This window comes from Carassius auratus, chromosome 2 (assembly GCF_003368295.1).
Source record: "Carassius auratus strain Wakin chromosome 2, ASM336829v1, whole genome shotgun sequence".
NCBI classification, from domain to species: Eukaryota; Metazoa; Chordata; class Actinopteri; order Cypriniformes; family Cyprinidae; genus Carassius; species Carassius auratus.
In genome coordinates, this window is record NC_039244.1 from 14,379,039 (window position 1) to 14,397,288 (window position 18,250).

General features: G+C 36.4%; 2 protein-coding genes across 4 annotated transcripts; both read right to left on the minus strand.

Annotated features, from left to right (window-relative positions):
* Positions 1–905: 905 nt before the first annotated feature.
* LOC113116993 (LIM domain transcription factor LMO4-like) lies at positions 906–3,411 on the minus strand. 3 transcript variants are annotated; one of them, XM_026285335.1, is made up of 4 exons: positions 2,967–3,411; positions 2,525–2,798; positions 2,004–2,100; positions 906–1,866 (listed from the first exon to the last, which is right to left on the minus strand). In XM_026285335.1, exons 2-4 carry the CDS (start codon positions 2,791–2,793, stop codon positions 1,702–1,704), a joined length of 531 nt encoding a protein of 176 aa, XP_026141120.1. In that variant the 5' UTR covers positions 2,794–2,798; positions 2,967–3,411; the 3' UTR covers positions 906–1,701. The 3 variants fall into 3 exon arrangements, with proteins under 3 accessions (XP_026141120.1, XP_026141136.1, XP_026141128.1); XM_026285351.1 differs by having other exon boundaries at positions 2,525–2,729; positions 2,967–3,409; XM_026285343.1 differs by having other exon boundaries at positions 2,525–2,777; positions 2,967–3,409.
* A 2,695-nt stretch (positions 3,412–6,106) lies between these two features.
* LOC113117007 (heparan sulfate 2-O-sulfotransferase 1-like) lies at positions 6,107–18,187 on the minus strand. The gene is made up of 7 exons (XM_026285361.1): positions 17,810–18,187; positions 10,550–10,782; positions 9,619–9,704; positions 9,024–9,162; positions 8,246–8,343; positions 8,009–8,166; positions 6,107–7,928 (listed from the first exon to the last, which is right to left on the minus strand). Exons 1-7 carry the CDS (start codon positions 17,931–17,933, stop codon positions 7,702–7,704), a joined length of 1,065 nt encoding a protein of 354 aa, XP_026141146.1. The 5' UTR covers positions 17,934–18,187; the 3' UTR covers positions 6,107–7,701.
* Between the last annotated feature and the right edge of the window lie 63 nt (positions 18,188–18,250).

Consider the following 18,250-nt stretch of genomic DNA (forward strand, 5'->3'; position numbering starts at 1 on the left):
TCAAGGACATATTCCACATAACACAGCACTCATTCTATTGTGATTTATTCTGTATAGCAACACATTTTGTTTTTATTGCAAAGTATTCTATAGCACCAGCATTACTTAATCTATAAGGATTTATATAGAAGTAATACAACAGTCATTTTGTGATTCTATAAGAGCAGGAGCGCTTATATTTTATTTCGACTTCTATAGGGTTGTTATGCTGTTACATCAGTGCAACTCATTTCTTTGTGATTTATTTTATAGAATCATAAATAGCATCCTGTATTATTATTCTATAGGGACATATTCTGTAGAAGCAACTAATCCATTATTTATTTATAGGTGCAGGACCACATTCATTTCAGTGAGTTATTTATTTTTTTCTTCTGGTCAATTGATTTAGATTTACTCTGCAGAAGCAGCAATAGTCATTCAATAAGGATTTACTCTATAAAAGCAGCTCCACTTATTCTGTCGTGAAATATTTTATAACAGCTCCCAATGTATTTTGCTTTACAGATATCAATATTTCTCATCAAAAACATGCATTAAAGTCAGACTGGTGAATTATGCAAAGCATAGACAGGAGGTATATTAATCAGAAGAAAATATCAACATTACAATAATCAGAGATTGGGATATGATGGAATGGCCTTAAACACATGACATTCAGCATGACACATCAATGTTTTAATAATTTATAGTGTATTTTATTATTTATTCTGTAAACAATTTTTATGTTTTATATAATGGTCCCTCTGAGTAGTTGTTTTTCTAAATTCATAATTCCGACTATTTCTGCACATACCTTAATATGTTGCTTTTACTAAAAAAAAAAGAAAGAAAAAAAATTGCAAATTTTTTTAACAAAGGCTTATATAAAGAGTTCCTATTGAAAGTGACAGAATTACCTTCAGCCAACAGAGGGTGGTGTTCTCCATAAAAAGTGTGTCTGAGAACATTATTTAGAAAACATTTAGAATGCATCACAACTGAAAACACAACTCAAAGTCTGTGAAGAGATCCTTTCTGGGGGTTTTAAAGATTTTTAATTATTCTGAATAAAGCAAATATTACTTCTCACACACACACACACACACACAACACATTTTAAAGTTTGGTCCTTTATAGTGAGCTCAGAATGTTGTTTTCTAATTAAAAAAAATAACATTATGCCCTCTAAGAGATCATCTGGAGGTCTGCTACAAATGATACAGAGAATGTGGACTCTTTGGATGCTACCAGAATTGATTTAAGAACAGGTTAATAGCAGTGATACTGTAATTGCAGACCAGGAAGAATAGCCATCCCATAACCAAAAGATAAATGTCACACACACACACACACACACACCAGAGGAAGGTGGTGTGTTTTCACTGCCTGAAAGTGAAGTACACAGCACTATATCAACACTAACAGACACCACAACTAAATTGCAGGTCCACAACATATAAGAAAGGTCATTCCGTGCAAAACCAATTCATAATTGATTATGATACGCAAGAATGCTCGCCGATATTGCTTTTCAGCTCCAATGGTTAACCTCATTTAAACGGCAAGATATTACCATATACGTTGAATTTCCACAATATTAGACCTTCACAAAATGGTCTGTAGCTGACAAAGCAACTACTGGGTTATATGAGGTCTTGAATATGAAACTAGGTGCTCCATTAGTGTCTCTTTCTCAGAGTTCGGCAAAAAATGATGAGCTCAGGACTTCTGTTCAGATATGTTGTGCTCCCTGAGTGAATCCAAGTGGTCGCATCTGTGCGCAGAAGCTGTCGGTCTGTCCTGCTCACAGTACAGCTTTCCATTCGTGTAGTGAAAACGGTCACCAGGTACTAGCTGGTTATGACAGACGGAGCATACAAAACACTACAAGAGTAAAGAAAGAAATGACTGTGAGGGAAACATATTAAAATGCATATCAACATACATACTTTAAGGAGTCAAACTGTAGATCATTTTTAATTAACCGTGTTTCAATGGGTCCGTTTATTAGAGTAAATTACCTTGACATGGAAAACATTGTCCTGTGCTCGCATAACCATTTCATTTGCTGGGATGGACTTACTGCAAGCCCTGCAGGCTCCGCTGTGGCCAAACAATCTGTAGTAAACATCACAAGATCACAAATATATCTTTAATAAGCAAGTCTATTTGAACTTTTTTCTATACGGTTTCCTCATTTAATGTGATAATTCACCCAAAAATGAAATTCTGTCATCTTAATCACCTTCATGTTGTTTCTAACCTGTTTCCATTCCTAATGACGTCCATACAGTTGAAGTCAGTATGGAACTGAAAGTGTTAAAATCCTAATATTCTTCAAAATGTTTTTCACAGTCAAACAGGTTTTAAACAACATAAGGGTGCGTATAATCAACCCTATATTGTCTTTGCTAGACTAATTAGATGTACACTATGATAGAATTTCTCTCGTTTGTCTAGAAAATTTGTTAGCTTGGGGTGTGAATGATAGTAAATTATAAAGGATGACAATAACAAAACAGTGTTGTTCCTGTAGTCTGACCTTATATAGTCACTTTTGCAGAGGATCAAGCCACGCTTTGTGAAACACGAGGAGCCGATTTCTGCCAGCTGGGCTTGACAGCAGGAGCACTTGAGGCAGTGGCAGTGCCAGTATCCATCCAGAGCAAACAGGAGGAAGCGGTCTGAAATCTTGCATCCACATCCAACACACCGCTTCCATGCCAGGGCCCCCATTCTGACATGAGCTGGTTGTGTATTACAAGCAGTGTTTACCATAATAACTGGGTCACTACCTAGAATAGAATGCATGTCAACTGAACAGATGTTACTAACTTGACAACAAACACAAACTGTATTCAATTAGTTTGTAAGTAGGCAATAAATTAATTTGACCGGTGGGCCTCTATCTGTATGACACTGACAGATAAACAATTTATCAAAGTAGACAAGTTAACACACTTATACTTGATTGACACACTCACCTGCTTCACAACTTTCAGATGATTTCACAGAGTCATCAAGACAGAACAGATGATCGCGTTCAGTCAGTCAGCTCGGATAGACGCAGACGCCGGTCCATAGCTTGTCTTCAGGCAAAAAGCAGAGGTCATAAACGCGGATATAACTTCATTTAACTATATGACGTCTCGCTTGTATATCCTCATAAGGTCTGACCGTTGTAAATTAACGGCGCTCTTTACGTTGCTCTATTACCGGACTTCTATCCCCTTTAAACATCCGTGAGGTGACGTCAGGCGCGCTTCAGCCAATCACCACTCACTTAAATTGTGGTCTCTCTCGCTGAAGCAGCCCGGCTGCAGATGCAGTATTTAGATGCTAGTACGTTATTGATGCTGTCAACATTGCGCGTTCGTCATTTGCACTAGCATTTCACTATATTTAATGTACTATTTAAATTTTAATTGTAAATCACAAAATTAGCTGTCAGAAATTGATTTGTCAAACTGACTTGAAGAAGTTTAGATGGACTGCCTCACATTTCTCATTCGGTGTCAGTTACAATGGGGCCTTAATCACCCATATTAAAGAGCTAATTACAGCACACACGCAGCGTCACGGCCAAATCACTATGAAAAGAAACCTTGACAGCTGTCTGATTGGGTGGCCATAGAAAATCATCCGTGAGAAAAGGATCCTGCCTTTCTTATCATCTGTCTGTCATTTAGCCACGATTACCATCAGATTAAATATAATCAAAGCAGTTTGGGTGAAAAGTGGTAGTCATGGGAACCAGTGAAAACGGTTTTATCTTGACAATTGATCTTAATTCAAACCTGCACACTCTAGATTACAGAGATGTAGGAGCTGAGAGGGAGGAAAGAGGGGAGAGGGCTGTGTTTGTCGGCTTCTGTCACTCATTATAGTGTATTATGTCACTATTCAATGCAGAAAATGAGTCTCTGATGACATGACGAAGCCGTAACGGTGGCTTAGTGTTAATAGGCAAGTGTGCTGTTTGCTTTGAGGAACTAAAGCCTTCTAACTCAATGTTTGGTTTTATCCTAGCCTATTTATCCAACATTAACGGATGTAATAATATTAAAAAGAGACATATGGACGCATTTGAATGTGCATGAAACCAGACTAACTATGTTCTGCATGAGCTATTACTTTTTTCAGCCCCTACTGTTGGTTTTGCCAGTCTAGATTTCCTGTAAACGAGACCAGCAACCCCCCCATCTCCTGGATCATTATGTTTATGTAATGAGGTCACAGTCGTTGATCTAATGGCGGAGTGCAGTTCGAAATTTGTGTGGTAGGAGGGGGGTGTAATGGAAAATAAGTCATTTTCTCCACAGCTCCATTACTTTAATTGTTGACTGAGCAGAGGCATGTTATGATGGTTCAGGTAAAGCACAGGAGTCACATTAACAAAGAGCGCGAGCTTTCTGAGCACATACAGTTAGATAAACATCAGATAGAAAGCGTGAGACAGAGGACTCATTATTTAGAGCCGGAAAGGGCCGAAGTCTTTTAAGCACAAGATTTTCATCATTGCTCAATAACTGAATCTGTGAAACATTTGACAATGATGTGCATTTCTGTTCTGGCAATTAGAAGGACATTTCCAAACAAATCTACCGAATTACTTTAGCTGGTTATTTTAACAAAACAATTTCCCCCTAATTAATGTATCCTCTCCCCACTGACAATAGCCAACAATTATGATGTTCATTAAAAATGAAGGGAAGCCTGACTGTCGATCAAACAGAGAAAGGGATTGTTTGAAAGGCCCTTTATTTGTTGCTGTGACAGCTCAATCACCCATCATGATCTAACTGGGGGGAGGTAAAACCCCCCAACAATGACCATCAGAGACTACAGACAGCCCTTCATTCGAGTGCTAATTAGAAAAATTATATCTCTGAAAGGCATCCTGGTATCTGTTCCCAGTGTGCTGAGAGAGACAAGCTGGAGAGACAACAATGAGTTAATAGAAAAATTAATTATTTACACTATTATCTAGGCCAGGCCATTGAAAGAATGACTCAATACTGCTTTAATTGTGTTGCTGATTACATTTCCACTGGGACAGACTGGAAAGCATATCAAAAGCTCTGTTTATTAAATGTATGTGCTCTGATGAGATAACATGGATATTGCAGCGGTGCACAGCTTCAGCACATCTTGTGTGTTTCTATAATGTCAATGGTGAAAGCTTCTGCAGAAGAGGAGATGGTAGACCAATGGGTTACACCCAGTTATATTAGATCAAAGAGGGTTGTGGCGTGAGACGAGTGGGACGGGGCCGAGAGCTGTGGGGGCGGAGCCAGGCCGGTGGAGTAAATGATAATGAGCTACACCTGAGCTACACTCACGGTCTCGAGTCCCACGGAGGAGCAACGACACTGCAAGGACCTGGGACATTTTATCTAATTTTCCCCTGAGCTTTATTGCCTACATGTTTTTTTTCTCTATGAAAAGACATACATGGACCATCTTTCAAAATTTGGGGGTCAGTAATATATATTTTTAAAGAAGTTAAAACTGTTCTTCAGAAATGATGCCTTGAATTGGACAAAAAGGAGAGTAAAGACAAAGTTTTCAAATCAACGCTGTTCTCTTGATCTCAATTCTATTCATCAAAGAATCCTGAAGAAAAACGTATCACGAAGACATGAATCGGCACAACTATTTTCAACATAGATAATAATAATCCATGTTTCTTCAGCAGCAAATCAGCACATTAGAATGATTTCTGAAGGATCACTGAACACCGGAGTAGTGACTGCTGGAAATTCAGCTTTACTATCACAGGAATAAGTAACATTTGAAAATATAAAAAAATAGAAACAGTCATTTTATATTATAATAATGTTTCATGATGCTGCTTTATTTTTATTTTTTTGATCAAATAAACGCAGCATTGGTGAGCATAAGAGACTTTCATAAACATGAGAAAAATCTTACTGACCCTTAACCTTTGAACCGTCTGTTTAATTTGTGTTTGCGCTGTCAGAATATTAAATGAAATATAAGCCTCCATATATATTAGTTTCTCCTTTGTTTGAATAAATAAATACAACAACTCTTAGCAGACAGAAAATACTGAGATATTTGATCAAATTTACATTATTGATAAGCGACTAACAAAAAAAAGAAAAAGAAATCAAACTATTTTTAATGTGGCTGACATATCCAAAAATCGGTTTTTAAATCCATGACAGCAGAAAAAAAAGCAAAGCTCCTGGAGTTTCATTAATTAAAAAACAAAACAAAAACAAATACAGGCTCACATGATGGTACTGCGAAATAGAGATATAAAACCAATACAACGTATATGTACAGGTTACTCTAGTGTTTCTTATACAGTACATATTGGTTTTGATACTCAAAAAATATCTACGAGAACGTCTATAATATTTTGTACATATTCTACTGTTCTACTTATTGTGTCTTGAAGACTTTAGGGGCAACTGCAATCCAGCACCCATTTCATGCACAAATGTGTGTTTAGAAAAGATGTACATAAACACTGGAATTGTACTCAGGACGCAGATTTCCATTTTCAAAATTCATTAGTTCCACTCTTGTAGTACCATCAACAAGGCAAACAATTTCATATGATGGTTGCCCATTTGCACACTGATATTAATAATGACAATCAATGCAACTGTACCCATTTCAAATTGTAAAACAATTCCTTATCAATTTATATGCCGAGACGTCAAGTCATATTTACACTGGCTATAATAACAGCTCTGTGTTTCAGGGAAAAAGGCACAGTCTCGATGAAGTCAGAGTCTTTCTTTCAATGAACACATTTACAGTCCATGATCTCGGAATCAAAGCAGCAGACTAATGTTATGTTGCTATGAGAAGTCCTTGAAAAAAAGTGTTTTATCAAACAATCAAAATAATACAGTCAGAAATTATATAAAAGCAAATTAAAACAAAATAATTGCCGTTTACCAAGAACCACTAACAGTACAACGATCCACGTGCAGATAAGCAGTTTAACTTCAATTCTTTATCCTCCCATACATTACATTTTTTGGTCCAACTGTAACTTTTATGACCAGTTTTACATATAATTGTAGCTAAAAATATATTACCTGCAATTGCTGAAAAAAAAAAAGCAGGACTGGGTTCGGTTTTAAAAATAGCAAGCGGCAAATGTGGATAATTTTTTCACCAACAAATAAATGCTGGTATTTCAAGGACAAGACATATGAGTTCAACATTTTAAAAAGTCAAAGAAATAAAGCATTCCTCATTTCATTTATTATTAAATTACAAATTCTTTCAGCTTGATAAAGAGCTTCAAGAATGTTTAGTAGTCATCGGTACTTTAAAATAAGATGTTAAAACTCCCAAAACAGCATTAATCAGTCAAAAAAAAACAAACAAAAAAACCTTAAAGCATTAAATTAATACAATAACAAAACATTCTGAAATGTGGCAGCACCTGTATGAAATCCCTATGGCAGAAAGGTGATGGTTGTCTTGATAAAATGACACGAACAAGACCTCAGTCACTTGCAAAGCGCATTAGAGAGCTTTTAAGCCTTCTTTGAGACGATATGTATTGGGGGGATAAAGCTCTTGACAGGTATTTGGCCCCAAGACTCTTCCCTGTGGCACGGACTAGTTTCAGTTGCTCTAAATGCACTCTTCCAGATGGAGAGCGGTCAGGCAGAACGTATTGAATCCTGCCTCCAGTGTTTCTGACCACAGCGTACAGCGTTATGAGTCTCAGCTAGTCTTTGGGTAGATTTTCTCATAGAAAAAGTTCTGTGCCAGTAGGTACAGTTCTCCATCTTTTTCTCTCACCGCGTGAGCCCGGACGTACTGGAACTGCTCAAGTGCAAACTCATAAAACTCATTCTCCATTTTCCAGATGTCTGACTGCTGCAGTCTGGCTATAGACTCTTTTGTGGGCGGCTTCTTCTCACTCGTTTTCCTTAGGTGCGACTTCTTCCCTTTAGAAATGGACACAAACATTTAACAAAAACAGTCATTATCTAATAGATTTGTAAGGACTTTCTCTCTGCAAACATACCTGTCCGAAAGAGCTCTGTGGCTCCCTTAAAAAAGCGAGGGAGGGCTGCCTCCAACATCATAACAAAGTCTTCCAGCTCCTCCGTCACTCCGACTAACATGTATTCATTCACCAGGTTGTATTTGGCTTGCTCCAAAGCCCATTTGCTGCCAATGTTCCTGTGGAAAGGTGATTGAGAAAATGTACCGAGAGTCCTAAAAGTGGTAGATCTGAATTACTCAGAAAGACAGAGCCTACCAGCACTCAAAGTAATGACCACAGAAGAAGGGAATCTGAAGCCACAGTTTCTCTGGAGCACAGTCAGATCCTCCAGCAGCTACACAATCATCAAACGTCTGAAACACACACAGATCTCTGAGTTCAGCGTGCAAGAAACAAGCCAAAAAAGCTTTATTTTAACAGCAAAGAAGATCATTTTGTGGTTATAGTAATGGAAGTAATAGTGTTTTATCACTATTTTTATTTTGTAACGCCATGTCCAGTGTTGGGGAAAGTTACTCAAAAAAAGTAATCCACTACAGATTACTAATTACTTCTTTAAAATTGTAATCTGATTACGTAAGTGATTACTGCATTTAAGAAGTAATCCGATTACTAATTACTTTACTTTCAAGTTTACTTAACTTTCCAAGTTATCAAACCCAAAATATACACTTCAAAGAGAATCTCATAGTTCTTTCATTAATTTAATCATTATTTATAGTAATAATAATTTATAATTTTATTATTTAAGAATATAACTTTAAATTGTATTTGTACTTTTTACATAATGATATTTATATTATTAAATTAAACAGTTAAACAAAATAATAATAATATTAAAATATTTAATATAAAATTTTCTAATAATAATAATATTATTATTATTTTGTAATAATTATTTACTAACACAATGTATTTATTTATTTTGTGAACTTAAACCTAGGTACCTTATAGTTGTGAAATTCATTCAAATTAACAATAGGATAAAAGTAGACGAAGTAACTTCATCGAACACTTGAACCACCAGACTCACCTTTTTGTCCCCTTGCTTTCTGCGTCGCAGGCCTGGTCTGTAGTCATCACCAAAGCGCAGGAAATAGTAGTAAGACACCAAACGCTCAATAGGGTCCCGGATAACATTTATGTAAATAGGCTTTTTCTTCACTCCAAATCTGGTAATGAAATGGGAAAGGGACTGGTATTAGTATTTGTATTAGTATAATAAGGCTAACACATATTTGGGGCATCTAGGCATAATTAAATAGTTGCTTCATGTATGTAGGTAAGGTATGGGAAGACGCACAACACTCGAAACTAACAATATGATTGTATTGTTTATAATGAGCTGTGAGAGGCTTGCTGCAATTCCTTTCATAGCCACCAGGAGTCAGCAGCATTAAACTTCCTTTTTGGGTTGTTGGGAATGTAAAACAACATCCTTTCAATGGATATGAATGAATGAGTGGCTAATGTAGGATTCTAGTGATGCAGAACATTGGCAAATCATCTTTCAATGATGTTGGCACTGAATGCAAAAGCTGAAACCACTCTATACAGAATTACTCGGGCGAAACACATCGACCACGACAGGTTGAAATAGCAAAATGACAGGAGCACATAACGCATACTTGGTGAAGTCCAGAAAGGAAACATGTCCATGGTAGAACGCAGGCTTCATCTCCTTCCATAACGTCACATTCTTTACAAACCGTACCTGAAACATGAATTTAGAAAAATATAATACAAAACAGATCCCTTAAGGATTTGCTCTGAAAAAACAATCAACAGTTTAATGATTGCCAACTTTAAGTCCCCTAATGCCTCAGGATAATATAAAGCCATCATACTATAACATCTGCTGCAGGGCACTATTAAGGAAATGCTTTGTGTCATTTAAGCCCCTTTCACACTGCCATTCCGGCAAATACAGGGGTAAAGTGTTCCTGTAATTGTTTCCTGGTCGCTAGATTTGGCACTTTCACACTGCCAGTGATGACCCGGTATATGTGCGTGCTTTCACACACAACCCTTGAAGATCCCGTAACGACACGTGACATCAGCGCGTGACGTGTAATGTACGAGTCGACAACGCTTGGCACGTTATACGTTAACTGAAGCAAGCAAACGATCTCAGTGTCAGCGCGGAAAGTGAGGAACTAACTGATCTCTGCTTCATTACAGTTTGCACATATGTTTTCGTCGCGAATGTTGATCTTCCTTCAAAACAGCCGGTAAAAAAGTCGCGCGATAACGCGCGTCATCACTTCGATACCGAATTAGATCTGGCTTTTGTTCACACAGCGCTCGTTCCGGATCGATTACCGCAATGTTACTATGTCCCCGACCCGGGTTCGATTCGGTAATCCATTCCGGGACGTGGTTGCTTTCACACAGAAGGCGACCAGGCAATGTTACGGGAATATTGCGGGTCCGACGTGCAGTGTGAAAGGGGCTATAGAGGCTGTTTGGTTCATTTCAGTAAATGGAAACGGTCCAGTGTGATAATCTGTTGTCTGGATGGCTGTGAATGGGAACATGCACAAGTGAATCAAAACTGACCTGATCCTGAAGAGACATGACGGGATTGTTTTTGCTGGTATTGATGTGCAGCACATGGTAGTGGTTCTTGTTGCACAGGTCGTAGGCGATGTTGGTGAAGGAGGTACTGGCTGTTTTGGGCACTCGGTTGTAGATGACCACCAGATCATCTTCCTCGACCAGGGCCACCTTCGCCCCCTCTTGAATGTGCCGTTGCTCAATCTCTCGTACCTCGTGTCTGGCAATGACTCGTTCTGCAATGGAGGCGGAGAAGATGAGGAGACATTAATACAAAATTCAATACTACAAAAAAAAAAAAAGGAATACTACAAGTACTGTATGTTGAAGGAGCAAAATTGCAAAGAATACTGGACGAATAATTATCTCCTAAAAGAAAATGTCTTTTATTCGATTTCAGCACTATACATTGCAGTTACATGATTTTGAGCATGTGGGCTCAGTGACCTTGCACAAAAAGGCTTTAAGATAATAATAATATTAATACAAATAATAATAATAATAATTTTACAAATCCCAAGTGGGAACTTATACTTGACAATAACAATTATGTTCCAATTTAATTCATATATTTAATTATATTTCAAATATAGATTTTTGACAAAGTTAAAAAAACACCGTATTTGCCAGAATCTATTTTTTTTATTATTAGTATTTATTTTTAAAGTGCCCCTATTATGCCATTTCGAATATTGAATATTGTCATGTAGCTTTGAATGTAAATGTTCTGCAAAGTTGTAAAGCCGAAAGTGCACGACAAATAAAGTTTTTGTCCCCCAAGAGAAAGAATCTACTTTGATCAGATTAAACGAGTCTTTAATAATTCGAATCCCACTTCTGTGATGGCTACATTTGCATAATGCCCACCAATGTTCTATGCCCTCTCCCAAATGGGACACTTCACGTGCACTTGCAGTCTTGCAGACACAATGGCCGCTGCATGCACATCTTAACCGAAGATCACATGATCATAAATGGAAATCAACATCTATAAAGTGACCATCGCATGTTTCCTTCGATAACGGACTTCTTGGAAGGGTTCAGTAGTTCACTTTCATTTGGAATATCCCTACAAATGGCATTTTAAAGGAATAATTCACTCAAAAAAGGTAAATTTGCTAAAAAACAAACAAACAAAAAAACAGTCACTCTTTGGCCAAAATGAATATGCGTTTTTTTCTTCATTGGAACAGATTTGGAGAAATTTAGTGTTATATCATTTGCTCACAAATGGATCCTCTGCAGTGAATGGGTGCCATCAGAACGAGAGTCCAAACAGCTGCTAAAAACATCACGATAATTATCAAGTAATCCACACAACTCCAGTCCATTAATTAATATCTTGTGAAGTAAAAAGCTTCATGTTTGTAAGAAACAAATCCATCATTAAGTGTTCTGGCTTTAAACCATCACTTCTGGCCACAATCATCTCTTTTCCATAAGAATGTTTCCTCCAATAAAAAGTCCTTTTGTCCTCTCACATCAAAATCCACTAAACATATTGATTTAGAACAGTTTTTGCTTAAGCATATTCCTCTCCTGATTCAGACGGGATGACTTTTTTAATGGAGAAAGCAATATTATGGATAGAGGACTTGTTTTTAAGTTAAAATGTCTTAATTATGGATTTATTACAAACACTGCTTTTTACTTTACAATACATTAATTGATGGACTACAGTCCATCATGAGGATTATTGTAATGTTTAAACTCTCATTCTGACAGCACCCATTCACTGCATATGATCCATTGGTGTACAAGTCATGCTAAATTTCTCCAATTCTGTTCAGATGAAGAAACAAACTCATTTACATCTTGGGAGGCCTGAGGGTGAGTAGATTTTCAGCAAATTTTTATTTTTGGGTAAAACTATTCCAATAAAATCGTGAAGAGAAAAAGAACACTCCGGTAAAATGAAGACTAAACCTAAAGAATTATGGCCCCATTAATAAAATATCAAAATCTACCCTTTAATAGTAGTAATTCACCTCTAAACAAAAATTGTTTGTTCTTTGTGTGATGAACTGTGATGGGAAATTTTACGGCAAAAGAGTCATCTGAATTTATAGGTAAATATAGGTTTATTTACCTATATAGGTTATAGGTTTATAGGATAAATAAATATCGGTGACTGATACATCGGTGTGTCCTTACTCTTTACATATTTCCTACTTGATAAGCACACAACTGATGCATTATCCTGAGTGAAAGGCTCTTTTAAAAACAGACAGGCAGGAAGAAGACCCTCAGGCTGACAGTGTGTGTCTGATGCTATGGAAGACAGTTGATATTCACTTCTACTGGCTTTTACAACACCGAGTTCTCTGATAAGCAACTCTTCAGAAGTACAATGATTATTGTTATAATTATTATTATTAAGTTAAAAGTGAATCTAGTGTTCTTTAGCATTGCTGGTGTCATGCAATGAACCCTAACCACACAGCAAACAGAACCGTACCGAACCGACGCTCCAAAACCGTGATACGAACTAGAGGCACTGGTATATCATTAAACCCCTAATGAACCATGAACAGATACAAAACTTAACATATAATATAATAAATGTGAAATGAAAAATGTTAATGGTAAAGTTGAGTGTCTTGTTCCAGTAAAGGCCAGAAATAATAAGATGAGGGAAATGAAATTTAAGATCTACAAGTGTCAGGCTGCTCAGGAGGAGAAGAGGATTTATTGCAGTCAGCTGCCAAACCTGACAAGTTATACTCTGACTGATGTCTTTTCAATGATTCAAATCAGGTTACAGTCTTTCCTTAGATAGAACAAATACATTATTTGAGTAATGTTTGCCTCTGAGAGACTCTACATGGAGGTCACTGTGGGGTCAGTTTATGTTCAAGCTTGTTAGCTCCAGAAGTTGCATTATCATAACACAATGCCATTTACAGCCTTGGCAGAAGGACCAAGGCTGAGAAAGAGAAATGGAGTTGTGCAGTGCATTAAGAACAAAAGAAAAACAGGCCTGAAGTATGTCCTGCGTACAAAGAGACCATAAAAACAGACTAAGAAATGCAAGCAGCTGTACGCCTCTGGTATTCAGGGGGGCTTTGAAGTTTTAATAAACAGTTAGTAAAGCATTGAGCTCATAATCTGCCCCAGTTTATGTACCATCTGGTTACACACAACAGGATGTACCAACTGACACCGATAACTGTTGTTTGTGTGAGATTTGCTATTGATATGTAAGATTAGTATGCAGGGGTGAATTTTAAGCCCCAGGGAAAATATAAGAATGGGGCCCTATAGATTTGCGATGAGGTTCCTTTTTTGTTATGATGATTGCTGCTGCACAATATTACCCCATATTTATGTCCAATGTTTCTACATTTTTACACAAATGTTATAATGGCTTTCTTTTATATACAGGTTTTCACAAAAACAAAATAAATTATAAACATTTTAAAATATTACATTCTTTTACAGTTAAAATTGTAAAAGTTTTATTTTTTGCAGTTACATTGTAATAATACTTCAATTTGACTGTTTTTACTGTATTTTTTGATCAAATAAATGCAGCTTTAAGAGATGACTTCTTATCAAAAACTTTTGAATAGTATGTTGGCAATTTATATATATTAAGAAGAAATAGTTTGATTGTTAAATGAAACATTAAAAATGCACACTAAATCTACAAAAAATTATAAAAGGCTACAAAAGTATTTGTTTAGTCTATGTCATCCACTGGCTCTAAAACCTTCCACAATCAATAACCCATTCAAAGTCCTTAAGCATCATAAACACGGCTACTTTGGATCTAAACATGAACAGTAGTCAATGTGCCAGTGCCAAGCCATTAGGGTTGGGTCGATAGACGATGCCAACGTCCATTGCTGATAGCTGACAGACATCTCGATGTTGAGCCGGCGTAATAAACGTAAAAAAGTTGTTCCCAATCATACCTACTGTTCAATGAACACAATTTAAAAAGTAAAGATTAACCTATATTGTTCAAAAATGCCAAACGAATTAACGGCAAACAACCCTACAAGCTGTAACACATAGGCTTTGCTTTTTCCACAGTCCCATCAGGGCTAACAGTACGATCTGAAACATGTTCAAAGGGAATCCCAGAACTTCTATTAGCACATGGAGACAAATTACTATCAGGTTAGATATCAAATAACTTTCCGATGCTCATGAACCGTGAAAGTATATGTCAGATGCCATCATTAGAGCAAATGGAACAATAATAAATCAACATTTCAAAATGTGACACAACATATACTCAGTAAAAACACCGTTAAAATATTGAGTCAAATGAATCAAACAGTTTACACTAGGTATGTGCTAGAGACTCCATTTGTTCTCAAACCAGATGACAGATTCAAAAACACCATCAATTTCTGCAGTGCTGAGACTGATAGCTTTCTCCAGGTCTAACCAGATGGAAAACCTTCCTCTCACCTTTCCGCCTGCTAACAGGTCTCATATTCCCCAGCAGTTGTGAAGCTATTCATAGACCAAAAAGCTGTTAGGTGATGTGAGTAACTGAGGGTGGATGATGGGAACCAGCTAACCCAAACAACAGCAGCTTGCCTATTATTAATGGAAAGAATGTTGCTCATTCAAACATACAAAGCACTATAATAACTATAATGAATATGGCAAAGATACATCTCTGTGGAGGTGCTGTGAAACAGGTATGATGCGTTACAATCCAAACGGTGAAGCATTTGGAATAGCCTGTATTTGACATGAAATAGCCCATATCCGATCACTCAGGCAGGTGGTTTTGACGCGTCACAAGTTAAACATGTGGCCTGTGTTTGGAATCACAGCACTCAACCAAAATACAAAAGCCCTGCTGACACATGTACTCGACAGATGTTTAAATTAACTGATTTCGTTCATTACAATAGATTAGATGTACGGTAATAAGCAGAAAACCTTTTACTTCCACAGACAGACTTGTTATCAGCGCTCACAAAATCGATAGCCAGATATCCCGAGTATAGCCCCAGGGTGCAGCCTGGCCGATGGGGCGGGGCAACACATTGGGGCATGGTGACATTTCACTCTGCCCAGTGTCCACCCCTAATTCTACTGGTTTATAAAACAGCAAATATTATTGGTGTAGACGCTTGAAGCATGATCATGCGCATTCCTTTGTGTACGATTTTGTAAGTGATTTGGCCATATTACAGAAATATTATATGCTAACTCTACAATCGTAACTTATTATCTGTAATAACCGGTCATTTTAGTTACATAAAGTTATTGTTTACAAATAAATGCTTGGTGATGGCACCTCTGTGTTCTTCAGGCTGAATCGAACTATTTTCCATTAGCGAGCCGAGCATTCATATTTCTATAAGGGGCTGCGGATCAGCACAAAGTTGGGATTTTTACGTAAATTATAATTTATTGTATTTTAGTGATGGACAAACACGAACATAAGCGGCTGATTTTACGTTTTAAAGCACAACTGTCACAAACATTATTTTGTAAAAAGTGCAAAAAAAAAGTTTATATGGCAAAATGTTTCCTTGTTTACCTTTTAATAAATATTTTAGCATATATTCTGAATCTCAATAAATTAGAATGTCATGGAAAAGTTCATTTATTTCAGTAATTCAACTCATATTGTGAAACTCGTGTATTAAATCAATTCAATACACACAGACTGAAGTAGTTTTAGTCTTTGGTTCTTTTAATTCTGATGATATTATAAATATATATATATATATATATATATATATATATATATATATATATATATATATATATATATATATATATACACACATTTTGCAAAGATTCGAACATGAAGGATCATGTGACAGAAGACTAGAGTAATGATATTTATGAAAACGTTTAATATATATATAATTTTTCTTTCAGCCATTTCACCTGCTTCAACTGTTCACTTAGCTCTTGTGAGTTCTACAGTTTGTATAATTGTAGGTAATTATATTCATATATATTTTCATGATATACGATATCTATATTTTCTCCTGCGATGAAAACATGCAAACTCGTTCACATACGACACGTCAAATGTTTGGGGCTGGTAAAATATTTACATTTTTGAAAGAAGCTCACCAAGCTGTATTTCTTGCACAGTACAACCGTAATATTAAGAAATACTATTGCAATTTAACATAGCTTTTTTTTATACAAATGTAATTTATACCAGTGATGGTTAAGCTGAATTTTCATTACAATGTCTTTAGTGTCACATGATCCTTCAGAAATTATTCTAATTTGCTGCTCAAGAAAAATTTCTTATTATTATCAGTGCTGAAATCAGCTGTGCGGTTTAATTTTTTTGTGGAAACTGTGATATTTCCTTCAGAATTTTTTGATGATATTTGAAAATATAAATATGATTTTTTTTTTTTTTTTAAATATAAGTATTTTGTAACATTATAAACATCTTTTGATTAACTGAATGCAATCTTATTCAATAAAATTAATCTTGAGCCCCAACATTTTAAATGGTTAAAAGTTGTTGCATAAATCTTTCTTATACCTGAATGATATGAATAGTACATCAGTTTTATAAATATTAGTTTAGTCTACATGTGAAAATCGTACAGACCCAGATATTTTGATAACTCCTCTAGTTCTAATCAGGTCCTGTTAATAACTAGAAACAGTAAGGGGGGAAAAAGAAATGGCTTTATGACTAAATTAATTTAATATGTGTTGATGGCGATTTTGTCAATACAAAGATTTTCTGACTGTGGTAACAATTCAGTTGATGGAGGTGAACATCAGTTTGAAAGCACACTGTAATTTAAATTAATTCGTTCATTGACGTGATTTTTTTGTATTGGTCAGTAGTTATTATAACTAAATAATTGTGGTTTTATATTTAACAGTATTGAGCAATATTTATGGGCAATAAAATACACACACAATAAGCTGGAGAATGTTAGCAAACATGTTGAATAGATTAATCCAAAATAATGCTTTGTAAACAAGCTTTTATTTCTTCAGCTGTCCCTCAGTTCTTCTGCCTCTTTTGTCCCTGAAGACTCAAGCATAATTGAGCAACATGCTTGAGTACTGACGAAGGAAAATATCCACTGCACAACTAATAGAGTCAAAACTGATACTGGGTCCTGCCTGAATTAAAATCCAGCTGCTGCCTGAGACATGATGGACCATGTAGTATAAACATACACACCAATGATCATTACCTCCCTTAAAATAGTACGGGGGAAACAAATCAAACCACGAAAATGTTGTCAAGTCTACAAATGATTTAAAGACACCTTATTAGAAAGGAAAGGTTCTTACCCAGCTTCCCCCGCGACTCCTCGAGCTTCTGAATTTGGTTTTCCAAAAAGATCATCGCAATGGCGAAGGCCAACAGAGCCAGGAGCTGAAACTTCGGCGGCATCTTTAACCTTAAAAACCCCATCAAAAAATCCAGCACAGAGAGGACATGCCGTGATAGATAACTTTATGACACTCAGTTTATGGATGAAACGAGCAGGGCTGCTATTTCATGATTCCCAGAGTCCAATATAAACACAAACAACTACAAAACCAGTTCAGCACAAAATGCTGTATGCTTATTGAATCCGATCAGCTCAGACTATCCCTCACTTGAGAAGCAGCTGGAGTGGATGTTCAGTTGTTGTTCAATGCTAGGAAGTGTAGGCACGTTGTGTCAGTGCGCATGCGCATTCGTGGATCAGCTGTCGCTCTGTGACTGGAGAATCTCACTTCACTCAA

What these genes read in the sequence shown, in the direction of transcription:
- LOC113116993 (XM_026285335.1), bottom strand. Translation starts at nt 2,793, where the DNA reads ATGCATTCTATTCTAGGTAGTGACCCAGTTATTATGGTAAACACTGCT. An exon ending in TGCAAAAGTGACTATATAAG is followed by an intron (nt 2,101 to 2,524) that starts GTCAGACTACAG and finishes TGTTTACTACAG; the next exon opens with ATTGTTTGGCCACAGCGGAG. An exon ending in ACAATGTTTTCCATGTCAAG is followed by an intron (nt 1,867 to 2,003) that starts GTAATTTACTCT and finishes TTACTCTTGTAG; the next exon opens with TGTTTTGTATGCTCCGTCTG.
- LOC113117007 (XM_026285361.1), bottom strand. Translation starts at nt 17,933, where the DNA reads ATGGGGTTTTTAAGGTTAAAGATGCCGCCGAAGTTTCAGCTCCTGGCT. An exon ending in TCCTTTCTGGACTTCACCAA is followed by an intron (nt 9,163 to 9,618) that starts GTATGCGTTATG and finishes TTTCATTACCAG; the next exon opens with ATTTGGAGTGAAGAAAAAGC. An exon ending in GAAAGCAAGGGGACAAAAAG is followed by an intron (nt 8,344 to 9,023) that starts GTGAGTCTGGTG and finishes TGTGTGTTTCAG; the next exon opens with ACGTTTGATGATTGTGTAGC.